The sequence below is a fragment of the Dama dama genome, chromosome X, assembly GCF_033118175.1.
Source record: "Dama dama isolate Ldn47 chromosome X, ASM3311817v1, whole genome shotgun sequence".
Lineage (NCBI taxonomy): Eukaryota > Metazoa > Chordata > Mammalia > Artiodactyla > Cervidae > Dama > Dama dama.
The window spans coordinates 55,456,505-55,482,520 of NC_083714.1; the positions used below are offsets into that span (position 1 = coordinate 55,456,505).

General features: G+C 50.5%; 2 protein-coding genes across 2 annotated transcripts; both read left to right on the plus strand.

Annotated features, from left to right (window-relative positions):
- The first annotated feature begins 263 nt into the window (after nt 1–263).
- FATE1 (fetal and adult testis expressed 1) lies at nt 264–6,310 on the plus strand. Its single transcript, XM_061136739.1, has 5 exons — nt 264–372; nt 1,314–1,432; nt 4,850–4,956; nt 5,327–5,402; nt 6,179–6,310. Exons 1-5 carry the CDS (start codon nt 264–266, stop codon nt 6,308–6,310), a joined length of 543 nt encoding a protein of 180 aa, XP_060992722.1.
- Nucleotides 6,311–20,409: 14,099 nt separating this feature from the next.
- Nucleotides 20,410–25,615, plus strand: CNGA2 (cyclic nucleotide gated channel subunit alpha 2). Its single transcript, XM_061136368.1, has 6 exons — nt 20,410–20,519; nt 20,757–20,849; nt 21,364–21,528; nt 22,563–22,670; nt 23,759–23,865; nt 24,213–25,615. The coding sequence occupies exons 1-6, from the start codon at nt 20,410–20,412 to the stop codon at nt 25,613–25,615; spliced, it is 1,986 nt and encodes a 661-aa protein (XP_060992351.1).
- The last annotated feature ends 401 nt before the right edge of the window (nt 25,616–26,016 follow it).

The window sequence follows — 26,016 nt, forward strand, 5'->3', positions numbered from 1 at the left end:
AGCCAGGGCAGTTTTCCCAGGCAAAGATTCAGAGCCTATCACTTCTCCTAAGTTGCTTACAGAGTAGCAGAGAAGAAGATCTTGAACCCAGTCAGCAAGATACAGCAGGAACAGGAGGTGCTGGGTCCAAGGCTTGAACTCAAAGTGGGAGTCTGGCTCCACTCCCCGTGTCCAGATATATCTTCGTCAGAGAGCTGATTTCCCAAGCCTCCTCTGAGCCTTGGTCCCTGTGCATTCTTGGCCATTGCTTACAAGTGGTGGTGATGGCAGGAGGAGCAGTCCCTAACCTCAAGGAAAAGATGCAAGTGCCAAAGGATGAAGACCTGCTTCTTGGAAGCTTTAGGGATAACCAAGAGCACTCAGTGGCAGCAGGTGAGGATCCCCTGTAATGTTTTTTCCCTTGGGTGTTTGCACCTGTGCATGTATGTTAGAAAATGCACAGGTATGGCTAGGCAGAAGCACGCATGTGTGTTTGCATGTATTTGTGGGTACCTGTGTGGGGGGTAATGGGATTGATAAAGTGAGCCTTTTGTTGCGTGTGAGGGGGAAGGTGGGATGAACACCCCCCCCCCATTGCAAGCAACCAGTAGGTCTTATTGCAAAACACTCAGTGGGCTCAATTTATAAGATCATTCAACGCAATTCTCTCTCCTAACCTTCTAGTACCTTCTTCTGCCCTTTAGAGTAAAGCTCATTACCATGATCTACAAGATCCACATAAGGTCACCTCCTCAATATACTTCCTGCTGTGGCATGCTGACCCAGTCCATAGTGCCTTTAAGCCTCTCCTATAACATCCCAAGACTCTTTCTTCTTCACAGCCTTTGCACTAGGTGTTCCCTCTTTCCCCAGATTTTCTATGGCTGGACTGATTCTCTTTTAGGTCTCTGCCTCAATGTTGTTTCTGAAGTAGCCCCTTCCTTCTGTCTTGTTATCCTGTTTTTATTGTTTTGGGAGCATGCATCTCTTGATTTGCACTGATGGATTATTTCCTGTAACCCACCTCCCTCCTGCCACCCCTTTCTCTGTACACACACAATCAATTTTTTATTGCTGTGATCTTGTTTCTTGGCCATCGCTTGCTCTTTAAGAACCTAGCCCAGAGCTTGACACTCAGTAAACACTTACTATATTTTGAGTGCATGAAGAAATTGAGACCTGAGATTAGTAGAGACCAGTAGATGTCAGAGAATGAGTGTTGAGTGCTTCCTAAGATGTTGGGGGACCCTATCTTTTTTTTCATGTGTTCTGTGCCCATAAAGCCTTGGGATAGCCTCTATGGGTGTTCCTTGGACCTCTGTTCTTCTCCCTAGAAATGAAGGAGCATATATCTCAGTTGCTGGGTGCTTCTCAGCGGCGACAGAAGGTGGATCCAAAGGCTGCTGGCTCTGCTGTGCTTTGGAATATGGCTGCAAACCAGTCCAAGAAGGTGGTACTGTATGGCCCTTGGTGGCTAGCTTGAGTTTGGGGGAGTTTGCTACAGTTGTAGCAGCTCTGGGATGGAGATGGTAGGTCAAGCAGGGCAGATGTTGACTTTGGGGGAGGGACAAAGCTCCTGTGTACTGGGCAGGCAAATGAGGGCAGCAAGGTCTGGTAAGAGATCATGGCCATTCTTTATTAGTTCAACCTTGAGGGTCCAGAATGTCTGAAACACACATTGCTTGGGGAGTACGAATCTACTTTCTTTTATTAATAAATGAGTAAATATATCTTTATTTGAATCTCTATATGTATATCTGTATATATCTATGTGTTATGTCTACTTCTCTCTCTATATATATATTTCTATATAGAAATATGCAAAAGTATAAAAATCATTATATATATATATATATATTGCTGCTGTTTAGTCCCTAAGTTGTGTCTGACTTTTTGAATCCCCATGGACTGCAGCATGTCAGGTTTCCCTGTCCTCCACTATCTCCCAGAATTTGCTCTAATTTATGTCCGTTGAGTCAGTGATGCTATCTAACCGTCTCATCCTCTGCTGCTCCCTTCTCCTTTTCCCTTTAATCTTTCCCAACATTAGGGTCTTTTCCAGTGAGTTGGCTGTTTGCATCAGATGGCCAAAGTACTATAGATTCAGCAACAGTCCTTCCAATGAATATTCAGGGTTGTGTATATATATTATATACACACACACACACACACACACACACACACACACATATATATATATATATATATATATATATAAGCATATATAAATATAGATATACATGTATCTATATCTATCTCAGGGCTGGGACTAGGGTAAGGCAAGTGAAATGCCTATGCTCTCTGGCTACTAGGAGATCCAGTCAATTGAATCTGAGCATTTTGTAGCCAATCCTTTAAGTTACATTCTATATAAGTGAGGGAATGTTCTAGAAAAAATGGTAGCTATATTGTTGCAAAGGATATTGGGGAAAGGCAACCATTTTGGAGAAGAGGAAGTCCTGACTCTTCTCCGGAATCACATGAATCCCTGAGTGTCATCCTTCTGTAGCCAATCCTTTTAACTACATTCACCTTGGGTGACAGAAAGTTTTAGAAACATAGTTGTTATACCATTGCAACATTTACTGGGAAAAGGCAACACCTTAGGAGAGGAGGGAGACCAGGAAATCATGTGATTCTCATGTTTTGTAGCCCATCTAATAAGGAAGCTACTTTTGCTGCAGATGGGGGCAGTTTTAGAAACATGGTTGATATACTGTTGCAAAGGTTATAGGAGGTAGAGGGAAGGCAAACTGACTGGGGAGGCAGGGAGACCCGATGTTATAGAAAATCAGCTGAGTTACATTTTGTTCCATTGTAAGGAATTTTTAAAATTATACTAACCATTTGAGGGACTGTTGTAGAGAAAATGGTGGCCATGTTGTTGCATTCAGTTCAGTTCAGTTCAGTCGCTCAGTCGTGTCCGACTCTTTGAGACCCCATGAACCACAGCACGCCAGGCCTCCCTGTCCATCACCAACTCCTGGAGGTTACCCAAACTCATGTCCATTGAGTTGGTGATGCCATCCAGCCACCTCATCTTCTATTGTCCCTTTCTCCTCCTGCCTTCAATCTTTCCCAACATCAGGGTCTTTTCAGATGAGTCAGCTCTTTGCATCAGGTGGCCAAAATATTGGAGTTTCAGCTTTGACATCAGTCCTTCCAATGAACACCCAGGACTGATCTTTAGGATGGATGGTTGGATCTCCTTGCAGTCCAAGGGACTCTCAAGAGTCTTCTCCAACACCACAGTTCAAAAGCATCAATTCTTCTGTACTCAGCTTTCTTTCTAGTCCAACTCTTACATCCATACACGACTACTGGAAAAACCATAGCCTTGACTAGATGGACCTTTGTTGGCAAAGTAATGTCTCTGCTTTTTAATATGCTGTCTAGGTTGGTCATAACTTTCCTTCCAAGGAGTAAGCGTCTTTTAATTTCATGGCTGCAATCACCATCTGCGGTGATTTTGGAGCCCAGAAAAATAAAGTCAGCCACTGTTTCCCCATCTATTTGCCATGAAGTGATGGGACCAGATGCCATGATCTTAGTTTTCTGAATGTTGAGCTTTAAGCCAACTTTTTTACTCTCCTCTTTCACTTTCATCAAGAGGCTCTTTAGCTCTTCTTCACTTTCTGCCATATCTTCTTCATTGTATTAAATATGGGGAAAAGGCGGCCATTTTGAGGAGGAGGGAAACCTGATTGTTTCACGAAATCACTTAAGTCTAGTAGTTCTGTGGCTGATTCTGTTAGCTATATTCACCTTGGATGTGGGCAAGCTGCTTATGTTCTAACTGTGATGTAGAAGGTGGGGGCACTGAGGGGGACTTAATTAATCTCTAGATTAATTAGAGTTGCCTGTCAGGACCAGAGGAATATACCTTTAAAAATAGAGTCCTTATATTGATTTTAGAAATTAAATTTAGACATTTAGAATTAAATGTATCAAGTCTCTATATTTATTCATTATTTATTTTTGAGTAAAATGTTAATGGAATGCTACTGCCTCTGAGAGAACCACAACATGAAAGAACAAAAAAATCATAATACTACTCTGCTCATTTGGGAAAAAAGATGTAGTGTGCCTTAAAATATATATGAAAATAAAAATAACATTTTTGGAAATAATTGACAGAGGGAAGCTGGACTTGCTGCAATTCATAGATTTTAAAAATCCCCACCAAATGTAAATAAAAATCTGATGTTTTGCAATGTATATAGCTCTAAGTAGTGAGTTTCTAAAATTAAAAAGAAAAGATCAAAAAGACAACTCCTTTGGACAGTTAGACCTTTCACATGATTGGTGATCACAAATTATCATCGGGCTTGCATATGTTGTTAAATTAAATCTTATGATATTGATATGTTAAAAATAAAATATTTTATCTCAAACAAACAAACAACACATCCTACTCACTCATCCTTATTTTGCCTTCAACTCTCTCAAAAAGCATTTTCTCCTTCTGATCCCAATCTATAAGAAAATCAAGGGGGTGGAGTGGAAATTGTTCTAGGAGAGACTCTCCATCTAAGTCTTTATATTCCTGGAGTCTTCCTGACACACACTGTCCTTATAATGCTGTTTTTGAAGTATCTTACTGCTTGCAATGCAAGAGACGCAGGTTTGATCCCTGGGTCAGGAAGATCGCCTAGAGGAGGAAATGACAACTCACTCTTGAAGTCTTGCCTGGAGAGCCCCAGGAGCCTGGTGGAGGTGGGGTGGTGGCGGGTAGCCAACTTGTGTGACTCCCAGGCTCTCCTGATTCCAGAGGATCAGGCACCACGTGACTCCCAATGGGGTGCGCTGATGCTCCCAGACAAAGTATGGGCTCAAGCAGGATACTTCGACTGATGGTTCCTTTCCCTAGGGGCCGCAGCTGCGGGGAGTTGGAGTGACGGGACAACAAGGCCACGGCGGTGCCCGACCCCAGGAGAATCCTGGCGGCTCCCAGGGCATGAGGTCCCAGTATGAGCGGTAAGAAGGATCCCATGGACCCTGCGGGAGAGAAAGGCCGGGGCTTTTTGGGCGGGGACCCAGGAAGCTGGCAAGCAGACTACCCAGGAGGGAGCAGTGAACAGCTGGCCATGCTTGGAGTATGGGGGCTCTGTTGCCTCCTCATCACAGCCATAGAGCCCCCTGGCCCCTTGCCCATTCAGGGCCTCCTAGCATCCCACAGCTGGGCCAGCTCCCAGCCCTCAGGCCTCAGGACCTGTGACTAGAGAAGGGGAGAGCTCCAGGCGGACAGACTCATGGTCCAGAGGAGTCCACAACCTTACCCATCTGCCTTTATGGCTCTCCTGGGACCACCAGAGGCTCTGACTCTCTGTGTTTCATCTCCCATCAGCCGACAGTTAAATACACTGGCTGAGATTGGTCTGGAAGAGCTCAATGAGCTGGAGATGGAGATCATGAGAAGACAGGTGAGTGTCTGATTGCCAGGGACCCACTTGAAGGTGGGAGGCAGAATCATGGTGTCTTGGATGGGTGGGGCCACCCACCTTGAGGATACCCAGGCTCTCCAATCGTATTCACCTTCTAGCAGTGGAAGCGAAGTCAGGCTTGCTTCCCCTTCACCCAGGCTTTTTGTCTCCAGTGTCCTATCTTGAGGCCTAGACTCAACTCCATCTCTCTGCCTGACATATGGGAAGGGAGAAGGGAGGAGAAGAGGAGGAAGAGGGGACATCAGAGGATAAGAGAAGTTTATTCATAGAGAGTGATGCCAAGAGGTCTGAGCCAGGGGTCATGTTCATTCAGGCCAAGTTCAGGTCTCCTTGGTTTGAGACCCCAGCAGGCGTGGGCATGGGCAGGAGGGATGTCTTCCCTGGTGGCTCTCTCTGGCCTTGCATGTCACCCCATCCTGAAGCCCTCACTCTGGTGCTGCTGCCCCCATCCCCTTCCCTGGCTCCCACCAGCACAGCTGGGGTGGGCTGGCTTCTTCCAGACAATGGGAAGAACTGGTGATGGTGGGGGCAAGGTGGTGGGGACTGAGAACACAGACAGCCCAGTTTCTGGGTTCCACTGGGCTCACCCCCAGCCCCTGGTCAGCTGCTCTGCCTGCTTCTTGCCCAGAGGCCCTTTTCCTCCCAAAGCGCAGCAGAGGCCCTTCTTGGTCTAAAGTCATATTTTCCCCTCATTGGTGTGCTGTGGACTTCCCTAGAAGAACCTTGTTCACCAGCCAGCTCTGGTCTCTCTGCAGCTGTTCATGATCACTGAGCGTCTGCGCGACCTGGAGGACCAGAGTGCCACTTGGCGCCAACGGGAGGTGCTGTTATTCACCATGCTGCTCTCTTCCTGTATCACCAACCTCTGGCTGTGGATGCGCCAGTGATGCTTCCTGCCGGTCTGCCGTGCAGCTGGAGCCCTTCAGTCCTCCCCTTCTTCCCTTCTTTTCCTCAGCCACCTCTGCCCATCCTCCTTCTAACTTTCAGCAGCCTTCAACAGCATCACGACCATTTTCCACCGCTGCCTGAGGGAAGCCCTACCTGCTGGGAGGTGGAGGAAGTGTAGAATCGCGAAGGTCAGAATGGGCTGAGATCCAGCCTTTTTGCAGGGAGAGAATGGTGGTTTCCGGTCCCCACAGTAACAGCAGTGGTAGGTGCTTCCTCCTTCCCTGTCAGGGATCCATGGTGACCATCTTGGAGCTAGACCTTGCCTCTGGGCCCTCAGTGTCTCTTTTGTTCCACCTTTGGCAGGGGCTTGGCTGTGTCTTCCTTGTTTTCTTCAATGGTGTGCTCAGGGCTCTGCACATAGAATGTTCTCAATAAAAGTTCAGTTATAGCAGCAAACCCTGGTGACTGAGTTTCTTTCATCCAGGACTCGCGTGGGGACAGCCCCTCTGGACAAAATCCTTGGTTCCTCCTTCCCAGGCCCCTCCTGCCTCTCCATTGCCAGCCCAGGTGGGGGAGGCACTCCTTAGGGGCAGAGTTTGGTAAAGCCCTTCCTGTGGGACTCCTACCAGCAAATGCTTATGGGGATATGGTTTTGCAGCAGCAGCTTGTCCTGGTTGGACATTACAGGGACTTAGTCAGAGAAATCTCCTGGATAGGACCACAGACTTTTCCATGTGCTCAGGAAGAAAGTGAAGCCCAAAGAACGGAAACATGGCCCCGGGGTCATCCAGCAAGACCGAGACAGGGATGAGTCTAAGATGGGTTCTTCATCTAGGGTCTAGGGCTCGGCCTGCCTCCAACAGATCGCTCGGGGACCGGCCCCAATTCGGCTCTGGAGGCTGGGTGCAAGATCACATAGAGGGACTTTGAACCCTTCTCCTCTGTGTCCACAGCTCTGAAACGTTCACATATAGGACAGGGTGCTGAGTAGGGTACTGGGACTTGGCCTAAGAGGGCAGGAGTGTCACTGTTTCGGGCTTGGCCTCAGGGCCAACGTGCTGGGGGCCAGGAGGCCATCAAAAGAACTGCTGCCCTTTCTCTGGGACCAAGGGTTAAATACACATTTCCCTGTGGTCAAGGACCTGGATCATTACATTGTTATTGGTTTTAGTGGCCAAACAGAGCTTATCTCAGCCCCCAAGTCGGTCAAGGCTTCTCTATCTCTAAAGGTGAGAGAGTGTGCTAGTCACTAGATATAAAATAAACATCACGGCATGTGCGCGTGTGTGTGAGAGAGAGAGAGTGCATGTAAGTGAGGAGGGAGGGTGATGGGAAGAAAATTGAGTCCTGGAGCCTGCTCTGACTCCACCCCACCCCCTCTTTGGCCCCCATTGTCCCTATACAGTGAGGGGGGGGTCCTCCTCTCCTGAGACTCAGGTGCTTTTGGTACCTCTGAGAGTAGTGTGCGTCTCCTATTAGCACCGTGCCATCCCATGCACATGACCACTGGAGCTTGGGCTCTGCTGAGAGCAGAGATAAGAGCATTTGGCAAAGAAACCGTTGGAAGATCCCCTCTCTGGTCCCAGAGCAGAGGGGTGGGACTGGGGCGCCCAAGGAAAAGCCCTGCAGAATAAGGATGAGACAGTGCCCGGCCACAAGGCCCAGGGAGGACCAGGAGGGCACCCCCCCCCCACCTCCCCAGCCCTCCTGAAGGTGCTCCTTGCTTCTGCTCCAATCAGGCCATGGCCATGCTCAGAGGCAGGCAGGTGCTGCAGGGCAGGGCCGGGCCTGCCCTCTGGGACACGGTGTGCATGTGTGCGAGCGGACACAGACACGTTTGCAGAAAAACTCTGGTTGAAAATATGTTGTGAAACAAAGGTTCTCCCTTGGTAGCAATTTGGCTACGATGCAAACAAACAGTGCAGCAGCCCCTGGAGAAACACCTCCTGGGCCAGGTGGCCACCCCTCCAGCCTTCGCAGTGACTGCTCGCTGATCTGGGCCCTGCCTGCCTGCGCCGTGTCCACTCCAGGCTGGCCTCCTCTGCAGGACTCCATGGGGGTCCTATTGTGGGGGCTGGCATGGTCTGCCTGGCCCTCCGGCCCTAGTCCACCTGGAACCTCTGCCCCCTTGCTGATATTTCCCTGTCAAGCTGCCCTGGCCTCACCAAAGTGCTCCAGCAGGTGCCCAGCCCATCTGCACCTTGAACTTCCCCATGGACAAGCTGGGCCAGTGCAGAGGAGATGGATTCATTGGAGCTGCTGGAGGGGTGGGACAACCTTCCATTGTCTTCCTCACCTGGCACCCAGCAGAAGTGAAGGGCAGGTGGGGTGGTCTCTCACAAGGGTCTCCAGGGAATAATTCTGGCCAAATGGCCTCCCGAAGGGAGGGCTGGCCTCACCTTGCTCATAGGGGCCTGCCCTTCTGTGGAGAACCCGCAGGAAAGTCAGTCCATTCGGACCTTTGCTACCCTTAGCACTCCCACTTCGAGCCAGCACACTGTGTTTTTAAGATATTAGATCACATGAATCCTGCTTCACTACGTCCTCCAGAAACAGACAAAAAGCATGGCATGTGCAGCTAACAAAGCCCCTTGTCCTCCCCCACAGCCTCTGCCCCGTCAAGTGCCTGCATGGAGGTAAGTCCCATGATTGGCTTAGTGTGCACCCCAGCAGACTCTGAGTGTCATGTGCAGACATGTGTCCCCGTGCATGCCCTGTGCTCTGTGCAGAGGAGCCGTGCAAGCCATCCCAGGCAGCCCTTGGAGAGGGGCTGGGCCCCCCAGCTATGCATCCCTTTCCTGCCTACTCAGTGGTATCCGACTCTTTGAGACTCCATGGACTGGAGCCTGCCAGGCTCCTCTGTCCGTGGATCTCTCCAGGCCAGAATACTGGAGTGGGTTGCCATTTCCTTCTCCAGGGAATCTCTCCAACCCAGAGATAGAACCCGCCTCTCCTATGTCTCTTGTATTCATGGGTGGATTGTTTACTGCGTATGTGCAGGTGGGGAAAACTATAAACCTGCTCCATTGGGCTGGCCCTCAAACCCCCTCCAGCCCTTCTAGAAGCTGGAACTCAACATATCCCAGGTCCTTTGTCTCAGCAGCTGGGAGAGGTGGGCATGTGGGATGGGGGATGGGAGGGGGTGTGGAGGGGGTCTGAGTACCTGGCAGCAGCCAGAAATCCAGGCCTCTTGAGTGGCCACCCAAGGGCTCTCATTCACTTTTGCTTCCCCAACCCCGGCCCCTCTTGGACATCAAGTCCAGGGAGCCCTGGAGGTGAAGGAATGGATTCCCCCCAACCCTACCCCACCCCAAGTACCTCTTGTCTCTCCCAAGTTTCCACCTGTCTTGCCCTCTGGCCAGGTAGATGGGCTGGGACTGTGAACAAGGCCAGGAGGCAGGTGCATGGGGGTGGTGAGCTGGTGACTCTGGGTCCCCAGACACAGAGCGCTGAGCGGTGTGAGCTCCATGTAAGGGAGGGCTCCTCAGGGAGCTTGGGAGGGGCTGGCTCCTGGGTCTCGGCAGACGAGCAGCTTCTACCGCCGGGCAGCCTAGTATTCAGCCCTCACCTGCTGGCAGCCTGGGGTGTGCAGGCCCCACAGTGAGAGGGTCAGGCATCCAGCCAGTGGGCAGAACTGTTTCTCCAGTGGGCAAGTGCTGCCCTGGGCCGAGGCCTTGACCTCGCCTCAGTTGTGGGCATGGGCTCCTCTGGGCCACTGCTGGCCTCCCCTGCTGGCTTCAGGCAGGGCGGGCAGCTCTTTGGCTGAGAAGCTGCCTGGGGGTTTGGGGATCCCCCTGGTCTGGGGACAGTAGCTTTGGGAGGTCTCTACTGTTCCTTGGTGCTGATGAGCCCCCGAGAACTCGTCTCTGACTGGAAGCTTCTTGGACAGACCTGTAGATGCTGACTGTGGCCAAGGGACACCCTGCCTCGGAAGCCGTCTGACTGGTGAGGAAAGGTCGGTGGCCTCCTTAGGGTCAGGACTGGAGCCCTGTGTGTGTCGGTTCTGGAGCTGGACTTGACACGGGCCCTTGTGTCCCCGGTCTGTCCTGGGAGCTGAGAGAAAGTGGCTGTGTGGGGGGACTTTGTTCCTTGTCCAAGTGCATGAATGAAACCCTGGGGGCTTTAAGGGTATGGAGGCACTGACTATGTGTGAGGCTAGGCCTTCTCCAAGCCTTTGCTCTAACCACCCTCCCTGCCACCTCCTGCTGCTGCTGCTGCTACTAAGTCGCTTCAGTTGTGTCTGACTCTGTGCGACCCCATAGATGGCAGCCCACCAGGCTCCTCTGTCCATGGGATTTTCCAGGCAAGAGTACTGGAGTGGGTTGCCATTGCCTTCTCCGCTGCCACATCCTAGGGGACAACATAGAGGCCAAGTATGCGCCTGGTCAGGAGGAGTGGGGTGGGAGAAAGGGCAGAGTCTGTGGGCCTCACCTGCTGCATCGGCTTCCACTGCCAGCCTGCCCAGGGCATTTATGGGCATCTGAGGTCAGAGCACGGGGACTGCACCCCTGGGAGTTCCCTGGCTCCCTGCATGTGAGGAGTAATGGATGTAGGTCATGGCAATGTACATGTGGCGCTTCTCCCATAAACTCTGCTGGGACTGCAGCCTTTGCTTTCAGCTCTTTGAGTTGCACCCCACCCTCCTCACGAGATCCTTGAAGGAGGGCACCTGTTGTGGGTCTCTCAGGTTTTGAGAGCCAGCCCCACTGCCATTTTGGCAGACATTTCTACAGTGAAGCCCATTACAGCTTCTGCCTGAGGGAAGATTCCAGAACCAGCCTGCAGGCCTGGGGCAGGGGTAGGCTCTCCATTTTGGCCCTCCAGCTGAGCTTGCCCTGCATGTCCCCTTGAGCTCAGACCAGCCAGTGTCTGCTCCATCTCTGTCAGACTGGGGTCATAGGAGGCAGCTAGTGTGGGCAGCCAACTTGGTCTATCTCTTGTCAGTGTCTGGGTCTTGCTGCTGGTGGAGCATGCACAGAACTTTTAGTATCACTTGTCAAATGGTGGCTGACTTCTCCAGAGGGAGGGTCCCTGAGTGTAGCGCTTTGCACATGCGCATGGAATTGAATCCCAGCTGTGGCTGACATGGTGTGTGCCTGGTGGGCCCTTGGCCTCAGAACTGCCAGTATTTGCCCCGGCCACCTCCCCCTACCAACAGGCACCAACATGAGATGGTTTCACAGGAGATGAAGCTTCAGAGATGGCTCTGGTCAGATCAGGAAAGGGTTTTAATGTCCAAATACAGAGTTTTTATTTTTTATGTAGATGATCTTTCAATCCATTCAATGAGTACCTGACACTCTCCTTGGCCCTGGGACCCAGCAGGGAACAAGGCACTCCTGGCCGCTACTCACATGGATGTGATCATCTCACCAGGGACAGAAAAGAAGCACGGAAATCATGATCAGGACATGATAAGTCTATGATGCAAATAAAGTGGAGAAAAGTGAACACAAAACAAGGCGTGAATTGGGAATGTGCAGAGCAAGTTTAAGGAATTCATTCATTCATTCACACATCCAGAATATGTATGTGCTTGCCATGGGGCTAGGCTCTGAGACTTAGTGATGAAACAAAACAGACAAGTCCCTGCCCTGATGAAGTTTATTTCTTTGGGCATCTGTCCATGGGTTTTAGAAGCAGGAGTGACACATAGATCTGGGTATGGACTTACTGAACTCACCCTGGTGGTATGGAAGGTAGAGGAGAGAACAGACTGGAAATATGAAGGTAAAAAAGCAATGAGTCAGAAGACTATGACAGGGTTGAGGCCAGGCCTAGGGCAGCAGCAGGCAGGATAGACACAGAAGAAGGTACTGGAGAGAAATTTCAGCAGTAGAACCAATAGGATTTGAGGATGGGGAGGAAATGTCAAGAAATGACTACTACCTAGGTTTGTAGATTGAGCATAGATAGGGAGAGATGTGCTGTTCTTAAGATAAGGCACTGGGGCTGGGGCTGAGATCAGACAGTCATGTCAGTCTGGGACACGTTGAGTCTAGGGGCCCAGTGACTGCCTCTAGGAGATAGAGCTGGCCTGTGGGCACCTGGAGGTGTAGAGCTCAGGAAGGGCTTCTCAGTGAGGGCAGCAGGGGCTAGGGGCATGGGCTGCTATCTCTAGGGTCCAGTTAATCCTGCGGGGTGGGGGCTGACTATGACTGGTGTCAGATACACTGTCCCAGTCCCATACTGATCTATAAAGAAATAAAGCCTCAGGTGGCAAAAGCAGTCCAAGTTTGGAAAGTTTCTGATGTGATGGCGTCCACACTAGAGGCTCCAGTCCCTTGTCAAAGGAGTGACCCAGCATGGTCTTCTGCCAGACCTGTTGGGCAGAGCCCTGTTTTCCGTGTGTCCCACTGGAGATTTCATTCATTCAACAGATAGTTGTCAAGCATCTTTTCCATGGAGGTGCTGGCCTGGAGCCTGACCGTAGGGTGGCTGCTGATAGCGAGAGGCAAATTGGCACCAAGGACACATGCCTGCCTAATGAGTGCCAAGCCCTTGCTCTTCCCCCAGCTTGGGGCTGCCGATCCACAGTTGAACCCCTTCTAACTGTCCCTCCAGACCTGGGGCACAAGGGTCACTGCTGTGCCTGCTGCAGCGCTGAACAAGTCTCCTCCTAGTACTCAGGCCCAAGTCCCTTCCAGGCTGGCCCTGTGGTTAAGTGTGCTTTTGGAGCCATGCTGCTGAGGTGTGAATCTGTAAAATGGGGATAGTAATAACATTAGCTTTGCCAGATTGCTGTGAGAATTAAAGAAGTCAACTTAGGTCAAGTGCTAGTAGCCCATGATAGCTGCCTCCTGAACAAGAAGTTGCTCCCTACACCCCACCCCTCTTCTAGTTTCCTCTTGTTTCTCCTTGTCTATGTGTGCCTGCCTGCCCACCTCCCAGCCACCCGTGATGCACATGACCCTCCCCTTGGCACTGTTCTCTGCTTGTTGTTCAGGATTTTTTCTACTGCACTGGCTAGAATTGTCTATCTGGGGCACTAGTTTCTGGCTGGGACTTATTGTCTACTTCTCTGGGCTATCTGTCATGGAAGAGTTCCCTTCTCAGTCACAGTGGACACAGTTTGGCTGGTATTATCTTGAATCTGAGGCCGGGATGGCCTGAATTATAAAAGAAGCTGAGAAACCTGGTCACCTGGAGGGTTTTGTCAGCCTTTTGGGAAGAGCCACTGAAACCAGTGTCACCCATCAGCAGTTAGTTCCCTCTTCTGAGCTTTGTTTTCTAAGATTCCTCAGAACTGTACCAAGATTTAGCCTGTATGTCTCCCTCCCCACCTCCCTGCCCACCTTCCTGTCTTCCCTCCACTGGTATGTATGGAGTGTTTCCCAGGAGCCCCAGTGCTGTGTAGGGATGCAGAGCATCACAAGCAGACCCTGATGCCTGTCCTCGGGCAGTGCTCATACCTCTCCAGTGGCTACTGGCAAGAGGCGTGGCATAGTCTGGACTCGGGCTTCATCCCGGGACTTGGAGAACTTGGCGAAGTGGTGCATGGGGACAATGAGCATGGACATACTCTTCGGGGAGACGTTTGGGTGCCAAGCCGCAATGAAGGCCAGAAGCTGAAGACGTGAAGGCTCAGTCAGTCACAAATATTTAAAGGCCAACAGTGGCGATACACTGGGTGTGATTTGAGACAAATTAAGCTGTCCTTGTCCAAGGGCATCCAGAGATTACTGTCCAACTGGGAGTTGGGAGGAAAGCTTGAAGCTCTTCAAAGAGGTTCTGCTGTTATCCTTATCTTTAGTACTGGGCAATGGATGCCATCCTTACTTTTGTGACTATGAATAATGTGTTTTATTTCCCTGACTGCTTTTCAGATTTACCCATTATCAGTAGATTTGGGCAATTTGATTACAATGTGCCTTGGTGTAGCTTTCTTCATGCTTCTTGCTCTTGGGTATCATTGAGCTTCTTATATCTGTGGATTTGCAGTTTTTTTAAAAAATCAGATTTGGAAAAATTTTGGCCATTATGTCTTTAAATACATTTTCTACCGCTCCCTCCTTTGTGAACTTCAACTCCACCTCTATTAAAGGCACTTGAAATTTTCCGACAATTTGCTGATGCTTTGCTCTTTCTTTTTCTGATTCTTTTTTCCCCCTTTGTGCTTCCCTTTGAATAGTTTTATTGTGTTGTCTGCAAGTTCACTGATATCTTCTTGTGAAATAGCTGATCTCTTGTTGATCTCATCTAGTATATTTTTTATCTCATAGTTTATAGTTTTCATATTTAGAAGTTTGATTTGGGTCTTTTCATATGTTCTATACCCTTATGTAACTTTTTGAACATATGGAATACTGTTATATTAACTGTTTTAATACCCCTGTCTAGTAATTTTGTATTTGTGTCAGTTCTGGGTTTATTTTGGTTGGTAGTTTCATCTTTATTTTGGAGAAATTATTTGTATACTTGGTAAACTTTAAGTGGTTGCAACACATTATGAATTTCATTCTGGGGGGTATATCTGACCCCTGTTACTCCATCTTCTTCAGAAGCAGAACTGTCATATACTCCTTTAAAATCAACAAATTGATATAGCAGAGGTCTAATCTGAGTAATAGAAGTAGAGAGATGGAGTAATGGACAGGGAAAGTACAAATATTCATTGAGCATCTACCATATGCCAGGCACTGAGAAAAGATGGTAGCTTGGACTAAAGTGTTAATGGTAGAGACAGTGAGAAGTGGTCAGATACAGGGTATGTTTGGAAGGTAGAGACAACGTGAATTGCATATAACCAGATGAATTGCATAGGTGTGAGGGTATGAAGGGGCTTCCCAGGTGGTGCTAGGGGTAAAGAACCCGTCTGCCAATGCAGGAGATGCCAGTTCAATCCCTGGATCTGGAAGATTCCCTGGAGGAGGGCATGGCAACCCACTCCAGTATTGTTCCCTGGGAAATCCCATGGGCAGAAGAGCCTGATGGACTATAGTCCATGGGGTCACAAAGCATCAGACATGACTGAATAACTTAGCAGCAACAGCAACAGAAGGTATGAAAGAAAGGGAGGAGTGAAGGATGACTCTAAGGTATTTTAAAACATTTTTATTGGAGTATAGTTGATTTACAACGTTGTGTTAGTTTCAGGTATATAGCAATACCAGTGATACATATAACATATATTCATTCTTTTTCAGATGCTTTTCTAATATAGGATATAAGAGTATTGACTAGAGTTCCCTGTGCTATACAGTAGGTCCTTGTCAGTTTTTGACTTGGGAGAACAGCATCACCTTTATTGAGATGCAGATGAGTATTGGAGGATAAGGTTTTGAGGGGAAAGATCAACTATTCGGTTTGGGACATATTCAGCCTGTGATGTCTATTCACATGGTAATGTCAGGGAGATAAACTGGAGTCCAGGAGAGAGGCTGGACAGGTGTTGAAATTTGCAAGTCATCAGTATACAGACATGTTTGAAGCCAGAAGACTAGATGAAGAAATGATGAAGAAAAAAAAGATAAGGCATCTACTCAAACACTGAGTTCAGGACACTCCAGAGTTTAGACCTAAGAAAGAGGAGGAGGCTTCATCAGAGGGCACTAAGAAGTGGCCAGTGAAAGGTATTTTTACAGAAAAAGGTGATGAAGGTTTACAGAAAATATAAAGTTTCAATTCAGGTTCTCCAGTGACTCTGGTACACTTCTGGCAAAAAACTTTCCACATTAAGGATGTTTTATTTTATCTCCAATTATCTCCAATAAAAATCCTTAATAGGAAAGATATATATATATATATATATATATATATATATATATATATATATATATATATATGTGGCCAGTGAGGCAGGAGGAGAATCAGGAGCATGGAACCCATTATTTCAAGGTGAGAGTGTCTAAACTGTGCCGAATGCTGCTGAGAAACACAGTAGATGTGGACAGAAAAGTGACTCTGAGGATGAACTGTGTTCATGGATTTCCCTTTTATTCTGGGAGAAATATTGAGGTCAGAGACTCTGCAGACTCATCTTTCTCACCCAAGCCCCTTGGAGGCCTAGTGCACAGCAGGTGTCTTGGCCATATGCATGGGATGGATGAATGAATAAAAGGGCACTGGGCAGCAATGAGATTTGAATGAGCTACAGACTGGAAGGTAGTAGCTCTGGCTTCCAGCCTTGGCTGTATTTCTAACTTGTTTCTTCTGTTCCTGGTCTTAACATCTCTGAAGAAATCAGCCTCAGAATACTTTCAGCCAGGGTGTGAGAGACTCTTGGGACCAGGCTGGTGTTTCTGTAAAAGTCTTGGGCTGGATGTCCAACTTGTGAATGAAGAGAAAAGAGGCCCAGAAGTGCACCAAGATTGATGTTGGTTTTTTTGTGGAAATAGGGTGCCTTACTCTTGATTTGGGGCTTCCCAGGTGGCGCTAGTCGTAAAGAGCCTGCAGGAGACATAAAGAGACATGGGTTCGATCCCTGGGCTGGAAAGATCCCCTGGAGAAGGAAAAGGCAACCCATTCCAGTATCCTTGCCTGGAGAATCCCATGGACAGAGGAGTCTGGTGGGTTACAGTCCATAGAGTCTCAAAGACTCAGACACAACTGAGTGACTTATCATGCACGCATGCATTCTTGGTTTGAAGGCCTCCCTCCTATCTACGTTCGCTGTCCATCTCTTGTCTTTAACAACTATATTTGCTGTCTTCCTCATGCAGCTTAGCCCTGCGCGGACACTTGCTTGGTTTCCCCAGTGCATCTACTGCAGCCTGATGCCTCTGAAGATGAAACCCTTCCCGTTTCGCTGAGAATGCTGGGGGTTGGCATGAGTGAGCCTCTTCACCTGTCTCTCACTCTTCCCTAGCTGCATCTAACATGTTTGCTTGTCACCTCCTCCCCTTTCTGACCTGTTCACCCAGCCTCTCTGCTCTGTGTTCTTTGTAAGTCACCTCTCACATCCTCTGTTCCCTGGACCCACCCATTCTATGCGTCTTTCATGAGCTCCAGCCCTAACTGTGGTTATATGTGTGCTAAGTCACTCAACCATGTCTGATTCTTTGCGACCCCATGTACTGTAGCCCTCTAGGCTCCTCTGCTCATGGGATTCTCCAGGCAAGAATACTGAGTGGGTTGCCATGTCCTCCTCCAGGGGATCTTCCTGACCCAGGGATAGAACCCTCCTCTCTTCATCTCCAGCACTGGCAGGCAGGTTCTTTCCCAGTAGCACCAACTGGGGTTATAAGCACAGATATTTTCACTGTCTATTGAATCCCTCCTCAAACCTTTTCATTTGCTTCCCTATGTCCTTTCTGTACAATGGTAACAATAATAGCAACACAAAAAGCTTACAAATTTACATCTCCCGGTTCCTATTCTCTCCCTCAAACTTCTAGAAAGAGTTAGCTACATTCCCCATCTACTGTTCCTCACCTCCTACTGTTCAATCAGAAACCCTGCAAACATGCCCTCTCTGCTTTTGACGAGGTGGCCAGCGAGGACCCTAGCATTCGACACATGGCCGCTCCAGCTCTCAACTCAGGCTCCTCCCTTCCTGAGACTCCCTCTCCTGGGGCCTGTCCTCCATAATCTCCTCAGAACTCTCCCCTCAGCCTCCTCCTCTGCTTTTATGCTACAAGAGTCCTCATCGCCTCTGAGAGCTTGAACTGCCAGCAACCCTGATGGTGTCCACGTCTTCCCTCCAGTCCAGACCCCATTGAGCACAGGGCTGGTCAGAGACTGCTGCCCCAGGCCTGGAGGATGACTGGAAAGGCGGAGACTAAGCCAGGGCCTTGGGGACAGAGGGCAGTGAATGGAAAGATTTTTTGACACTTTGTAGAGGGGATAATCAACCAAGAAGGAAACTGCTTGCAGGTGGTGACTGAAGTTTTCTGGCTTGGGTGATTGGGTAGAGGGTAGGCCATGTTCTGAGGTGGGGAAATTAGAGCAGAAGCCAATTTGTAGGGGAAGGTGTCAAGCTGAGTTTTAGCTAGGTTGAGTTTGAGGCACCTCAAAAAAGAAGATGCCCGGCAGAGACTGGAGAGATGAGTGGGCACCTTGGAAGAGATACCTGGGTGTGGACGTGGTGGTAACTGAAGCCTGGGACTAGATGAACTTTCTGGAGCAAGCATGTAGACCAGAAGCACTGGGCTAGCTAGCTACCTGTGGGCCATGGATAGCTGACTGCCCAGGTGCTCCCCGTGAGCGGCCAGAGGGGCAGTTCTCCTGAAGGGCAGTGTGGGTGGCAGCCAGACGGAAGGAAGAGCCTGTTTCTGGCAGAGAAGAAGCAGGGATCATGGGAGAGCAATCTGTCTTGGTGCCAGAAACTCAGAGAGGGCATATGACTTGTCATGTGCCCCCAGGGCTGCCCCCCTTGTAGGTTCAGGGCCACTGCTATTGCAGATGACCAGGAAGGATGGGAGGGGTCTGAGTGCTGGCAAACAGGGCTGATGCTGGCTCTCTATCAGCAAGAAGCTACCCCGAGTCCTTGGCCTGGAGTTTGCAGCCTCCCTGGGCTGGCCTTGGCCTCCTCTGCCTTCTTCCTATAAGCAGAGCTCACTCTGTACTCTGGGTCCCGCCTCCCACACCAGTGTCCTCTACACCCCTGCCATGGGTGGGACCATTACTTGCACTGTTCCACCCCAGCCATTCAGCCACTGAACAGGTCTCTACTGAGTACCACTTTTGAGCCTGTGTTCCAGCCCCTCTTCGGCTTCAGGCTTCCAGGAGGCCAGCCCTGAAAGCCTGCTTAGTGCAGGTGGCCCCAGCTTTGTTTGCATTGCTTGGAACTTTCTGTCACCATGGTTGGCCACCTCTCGGGTCCAAGTGAGGACACAGGGATGCCAGTTCCTATCCCTAAGGTGCCCTCATTAGCATCCCGGTGACGCATTCCCACAGGGAGCAGCAGGTGAGAGGCTCTGAGGCTGCTTGTTATTACCACTCACTGCAGAGCTTGACGTGTCTGCTGTCGCCATGGGGACCACTTCCGAAGCTGAAGAAGGCTGGGCTCCAGTAGGAGCTCCGGCAGTTGGGGCCACCAGTCATCTGTGGGGTATGCTTATCCTTTCTGAGCAAATCTGGCAGGGCAGCCTCAGTGGGGAAGGGCTGTCCCACTTCCCTGACCCCGTGCAAGACACACATGGAACACCAGGTCTCTCTTCTGGACTTTTCCTTCTCAGGATGCTTCTTCTTGGTCTGTTTTGTGGCTGTCTCCTCCTCTGCTCAATTCTTAAATGTTGGGGTTCTCCAGAGCTCTTCCTGTGTGACCTTGCCCACTTGTTCTCCCTCAATCCCCACCCTCCAATGGCTTCTTCCTTCTCTTGGGCTTTATCTGTACCACCTTCTCCAGACTTCTCCACTTCACATCCCTCCACCTCTCTGCTCTCTCCAGAGCAGCCTCCACTTAGCAGTCAGAAGGCTCTTTCTCTAATATAACACCGTCCTTGTCATGCTCCTGCTTAGCCCTTGCAAAGCTCCCCATAGCCCAAAGGAGAAAGTATTCACTTGTACCACTTCTTATGGAGCCCGTGGGTGCTCTCCCTTCTCTCATCTCACCCTCAGCTCCACCCACTGTTCATTCCTCAGCTTCAGGGTGCTTGAAAGAATGTGACTGAAGCTTAAAGGAAGGGCCCCCAGAGTCCACGCCCCTGGTGAAGAAGTCAATGAGAGGCAGGACTGTCACCTGAGGACAACCAGAGAGCTGAGCAGGTAGGTGGCAGCTTCTTTGGGCCAAGGAGGTACATCTCCTCTCATGGGGCAGGAATTTGGGGGCAGTGACTGGTTTGGAGGTGCTCAGCAGCTTCAGTCTCTGCCAGAGAGCTGTAAACAGGGTCGCCGGAAGATGGCTGAAACAGGTTTTTGTTTGTTTTGTTTTAGCTTTGTTAGTTCACATGTCAGAGAATTCATTCTGGTAAAAGAAAAAGAAACACACATTGCAGTTTAGCACAGTTTGCCTTTTAAATAACCTGTCAGGGCGGGGAGAGCACCAGCATCTTGCCCTGTATCATCATAGCAATACTGTGGGGAGCTGGGGTTTGCTGACTGGGCCCTGGTGCTGTTCTCAGTGCTCACTTGAGGTTCTTATGTGGGTATTGGGGTCTTCTGTGAACTTTCTTTGGGCTTCTCCCTGGCAGGTGAGGGTCCTGGTTGTACATGGAGGATGACAGAAAAAGCCAATGGCGTGAAGAGCTCCCCAGCCAATAACCACAACCACCGTGCCCCTCCTGCCATCAAGGCCAATGGCAAAGATGACCACAGGGCCAGCAGCCGGTGAGTTTGTTGAGGCTGGATCATTTCAAAGATGGCCTTGAGCCTGCTACTTCCTCCCAGCTCTGCCTCATTGTCACAGAGTAAACAATCCTTGGCTCAAGTGCAGACTCTAAAAGGACCATGGGATTTCTAGGTATCTTCTAGGAAGGGAGAGGGCTAATAGGAGATGAAGTATGCACAGAAACAAACTAACAAACAAAAAAAAGCCTTCAGTCAATTCTGCTCCTTCCTCTGCAGGCCACAGTCTGCGGCTGATGATGACACCTCCTCAGAGCTACAGCGACTGGCAGAGATGGACGCCCCACAGCAGAGGAGGGGTGGCTTCCGCAGGTCGGTCTCACCACTGCCCTGCTACCATCCCCTCCTTCCCATGGGGCCTGTCAGATCATGGGGTCCTCTTAGTCCGAGGGGCCTTTCTAACAAGACCTCTAGGAAGCCCTGTTAGCCCTGCCCTAGCTCAACTTTTCTCTCTAGAGGAGGCTGTCAGCAAGTTTGGAGGGGCCGGTGGAGGTTTCTCTTCAGACTTGTTTGTGGCAGTGTCAGGAGGAGACTGTCTTCCCAGCAGAAGGGCTCAGATGGAGGGCTCCATGCAGAAATCAGAAAGCCTGAAGCAATCTTTCTCCTGACTTGTCCTCCCTCAGCACCATCTCCATTTTGCCCCAGAGACCCCATGTTTGTTCTTCAGAATCGACAGAAATGGCACCTCCTACAGGAAGTCTTCCCAGAGTAGCCTCTTCAGGCTGCTGGGCTGAGTCATGCCCCAGCCCCATCCCCTGTCCTGGGCGCGGGTCCTCTTGCCAAAGCGCAGGTCTTCTATGCCTCACGCTCCCTCTCTCTGCTCTAGGATTGCCCGCCTGGTGGGAGTCCTCAGAGAGTGGGCTAACAGGAACTTCCGTGAGGAGGAGCCCAGACCTGACTCGTTCCTTGAGCGTTTCCGGGGGCCTGAGCTCCACACCGTGACGACACAACAAGGGGACGGCAAAGGCGACAAGGACGGCGAGGGCAGCAAGTACAGCACTCGAGCCTGAGGGACCGGAAGGGCCCCAAGCAGGCATTGGGAGGGCTCGGTGGGGCTCCTCAGACCACAGCCAGGGAGGCCTGCTGTGCTTTCCACTCTAGAATGTTCCTTGGTCTGTGCCCAAAGGCTTTCTAATGGCCAGTGGCCCACCGGCCGTGGGATCCCCTGCTGGCTCCTCTCACCTTTGCCACCGATTCACAGAGCTCCTCCTGTTGCTCAGGAAGCAAGGGGCAAGGGCACGCAGATGTGGGTGGGAAGAGGCCTCAGCCAAGGGTGCAGAGGAGGGTGCAACTAGAGAGCACTGTGGAGCCCATGTCAACCCCAGCGCCCATGTGAGTGCAGAGTGGGAGTGTGAAGAGGCCATGCTGGGGGCTGCCTGGCTGGTGTGGTGGGGGGGAGGAGGTCCCAAAACAAGTGAGCATGACAGAGTGAGTGGGGAGGCCAGAGAAGGCAGGTCTGGAGGGCCTCTTCTTTGAGGAAGGAGTAGGCGACAGGGGATGTCTGGCCAGGCCGACATTCCCCACCTCTGGCCAGTAGAGGAAAAGCACTCCCGCCAAGGCAGGACCCGGCATCTGGAAAAGTGATCTGGGAGCTGGAGGCCAGACCAAACAGCGGGGCTGGGCAGGAAGCACACTCACTCAGAGCCCCTCTCTCTTCCCCCGGAGGGATGTGGGGACCTGCCCTGAGCCCTCATCACCATGCTGTATAAGACCCTCCCTGGGGCCCAAGGCCTGCCTCAGCGACAGCACTCTCCCTCATGCACCCTCTCAGCAAGAGGCCTCCAGAGGGCGCAAGAGTCAATGGGCCCATGTAGGGTCAAAATCAGAAGAAGGCTGTTTCTTACCCACCAAGCTCTAGTTAGATGCCCAGTGCCAGGCTGTGGCTTCCTCATAAATGAGGCCTTAAGAAAACCCATGGGCATCCCACAAGGCACTGCATTTTCAGGGTCCTCTGGCCTCTGGGAGCCAGGGTGCTGCCACATCGGGGAGCTGGTTCCCAAGCCTGGTCTCTGTGTGTCTCCTCAGGAAGAAGTTTGAACTCTTTGTCTTGGACCCAGCCGGGGACTGGTACTACCGCTGGCTGTTTCTCATTGCCTTGCCTGTCCTCTACAACTGGTGCCTACTGGTGGCCAGGTGAGCAGAAAGTGGTCTGGGAGGGGGTGGCCTGAGCAACCTGGTCCAGCTCTGGACACAGAGCTCACACTACCTCAGTCATTCATTCACCACAGATTTAACTGAGCACCTAGTGGGTGCCAGTCTCAGTGCTCAGGGCTGGGGATCTTCTGTGAACAAGGCACGCATGGTCTCTGCACTCCTGGAGCTTGCAGGCTTGTGGGGACACTGACAGTGAACCTGAATATACCAGTGCCCAAGCCAACTTCAGGGACGGGAGGCAGGGAGCTACTGATACTAGAGAAAAGGCAGTCAGGGTGGACCTTTCTGAGAAGGTGGTGCCTTAGCTAAGACCTGAGTGATGAGAGAGGGTCTGGAGGACTGCAGGTAGTGTTGGAGATGCAGGTGCAGGCCGGCGCTGCAGGCTTTGTGCACCAGGGAGGGGGCTGGGTTTCATTCGAAGTGTAACCAAGTAGTCAGAGTTAACTGCTCCTACCTTTGACTTGTATACTCACTGAGTCATCTTGGGTTCTGTCCTTTCCTCTGCCCTCTCCTGTGGCCCCTACCCACCCAGGCAGCAAGACTCAATTCCTCCTAACACTCTCCTGCAGCCTCCAACCTCTCTTCATTCCCACTGCCTCGAGTCTAAGATCAGCTACCACTCTCTCTCGGGTGGGTTGGCCAGTGCTCCATGTTGGGTTCTCAGTAGGTATGTGTTGAAGCGCCAAACATGGAGGCTAGTCAGCTGTATATTATGGGCATTCTTCCAATGACTCATTTTTCATTTAACTCACTTCTGTTGAGCACTTGAATCCTGGGCTAGGATGTGCTCTGGGCTAGCACATGGGGGACCAGGTATGTTGTAATGACTAAGAGGTGGTCTTTGTCTCCGTGGAGCTCACAGTCCAGTGGGTCAGATAGACAAGTAACGTTCAGCAAAGTCTATGTATAAAAAGGGTTGGAGTAGGAGTTGCTTGTGAATCCATGTCTTCTGGACAGCAGACTGACTGTGGCCTTCCCAAGCCCTGCTTGTGGTGGGCAATCAGTTTGGGGACTTCAGGAGTCGTTGGATGGCTTCGAGGGTGAAGCCCAGCACTGTCTTCCTGCAGAGCCTGCTTCAGTGACCTGCAGAAAAGTTACTACATAGTGTGGCTGGTGCTGGATTACGTCTCAGATGTGATCTACATTGCAGACCTCTTCATCCGACTGCGCACAGGTAAGTGATAACTGGGATGCACAGGCAGGAGCATGACCCCTGAGTCCAAAGACTTGAATCCAAATTCTCAGGAAATCCCCTTGGCATGGTGTTAGCCTCAACTATCTGGCTGGGACACAGGTTGATGCCTTTCCCTCTTTGAATCTCAACTTCCCTACATGCTCAGTGAGTTTTGGATCTAGGGGTAATCTCTTAAGATACTTATGGCCAGCTATACTGTGTGAGCCTCCTATACCCTCCTTGGGAAGGAGGGTTCAGTGATCATATGCTCGTTCCTGAGCGTTAGTCTATTAGGAGGGACAGGTACAAAGTCAGAGGTGATATACATTGGCTTATGTCTCCACTAGGTTTCTTGGAGCAGGGGCTACTGGTGAAAGACACAAAGAAGTTGCGGGACAACTACATCCACACCATGCAGTTCAAGCTGGATGTGGCCTCCATCATCCCTACAGACCTGATCTATTTTGCTGTGGGGATCCACAACCCTGAGGTGCGCTTCAACCGCCTGCTACACTTTGCCCGCATGTTTGAGTTTTTTGACCGCACTGAGACACGCACTAGCTACCCCAACATCTTCCGAATCAGTAACCTGGTCCTCTACATCTTGGTCATCATCCACTGGAATGCCTGCATCTACTATGCCATCTCCAAGTCCATCGGCTTTGGGGTCGACACCTGGGTTTACCCCAACATCACTGACCCTGAGTATGGCTACCTGTCTAGGGAGTACATCTATTGCCTTTACTGGTCTACACTGACCCTCACCACCATTGGGGAGACACCACCCCCTGTAAAGGATGAGGAGTACCTGTTTGTCATCTTTGACTTCCTAATTGGTGTCCTCATCTTTGCCACCATCGTGGGAAATGTGGGCTCCATGATCTCCAACATGAATGCCACCCGGGCTGAGTTCCAGGCCAAGATTGATGCCGTGAAACATTATATGCAGTTCCGAAAGGTCAGCAAGGAGATGGAAGCCAAGGTCATTAGGTGGTTTGACTACTTGTGGACCAATAAGAAGAGTGTGGATGAGCGGGAAGTCCTCAAAAACCTGCCAGCCAAGCTTAGGGCTGAGATAGCCATCAACGTCCACCTGTCCACACTCAAGAAAGTGCGCATCTTTCAGGACTGTGAGGCTGGCCTGCTGGTGGAACTGGTGTTAAAGCTCCGGCCTCAGGTCTTCAGCCCTGGGGACTACATTTGCCGCAAGGGGGATATTGGGAAGGAGATGTACATAATCAAGGAGGGAAAATTGGCAGTGGTGGCTGATGACGGTGTCACTCAGTATGCCCTGCTCTCTGCTGGGAGTTGCTTTGGAGAGATCAGTATCCTTAATATTAAGGGCAGCAAAATGGGCAATCGGCGCACAGCCAACATCCGTAGTCTTGGCTACTCTGATCTGTTCTGTTTGTCCAAGGATGATCTTATGGAAGCTGTGACTGAGTACCCTGATGCCAAAAGGGTTTTGGAGGAGAGAGGCCGGGAGATTCTGATGAAGGAGGGCTTGTTGGATGAGAATGAGGTGGCAGCCAGCATGGAGGTAGATGTGCAGGAGAAGCTAGAACAGCTGGAGACCAACATGGACACCTTGTACACTCGTTTTGCCCGCCTGCTGGCCGAGTACACAGGAGCCCAGCAGAAGCTCAAGCAGCGCATCACAGTTTTGGAAACCAAGATGAAGCAGAATAATGAGGACGACTACCTGTCAGATGGGATGAACAGCCCGGAGCCACCTGCTGAGAAGCCATAATGGCTTGGCCCAATTGCCCCTCCAGCCTTGGCCTTGACCCCAGGGCTGGAAGAGCTGTGTAAGTCCCCACATATATATGCATTACCACATCCCCTTGAATTCTCCCAGAAGCCTCTCTGCTGGAAGGTTTAGTGCTCAATCATCCAGAAGCCCTCCTCCAAGTCTGATTAACAGCTAATCTTGTGCAGGGCACAGACTGTGCTTAGCTCAGCTTCCAGAAACGTCAGCCTGTCTAAGTTTGAGGAAGGAAGAGAAGAGGAGCATCTCTCCAGGCTCTTTTGTGTCTAGTTACCTCCCACTTGGCTCTTTTCTAATATGTGTTCTGAATATTTCCATTTCCCTGCAGCAGTATGTAGTTCGAACACTAGCTGCAGACACCTAGCACGGGTCCCAGTATCTTT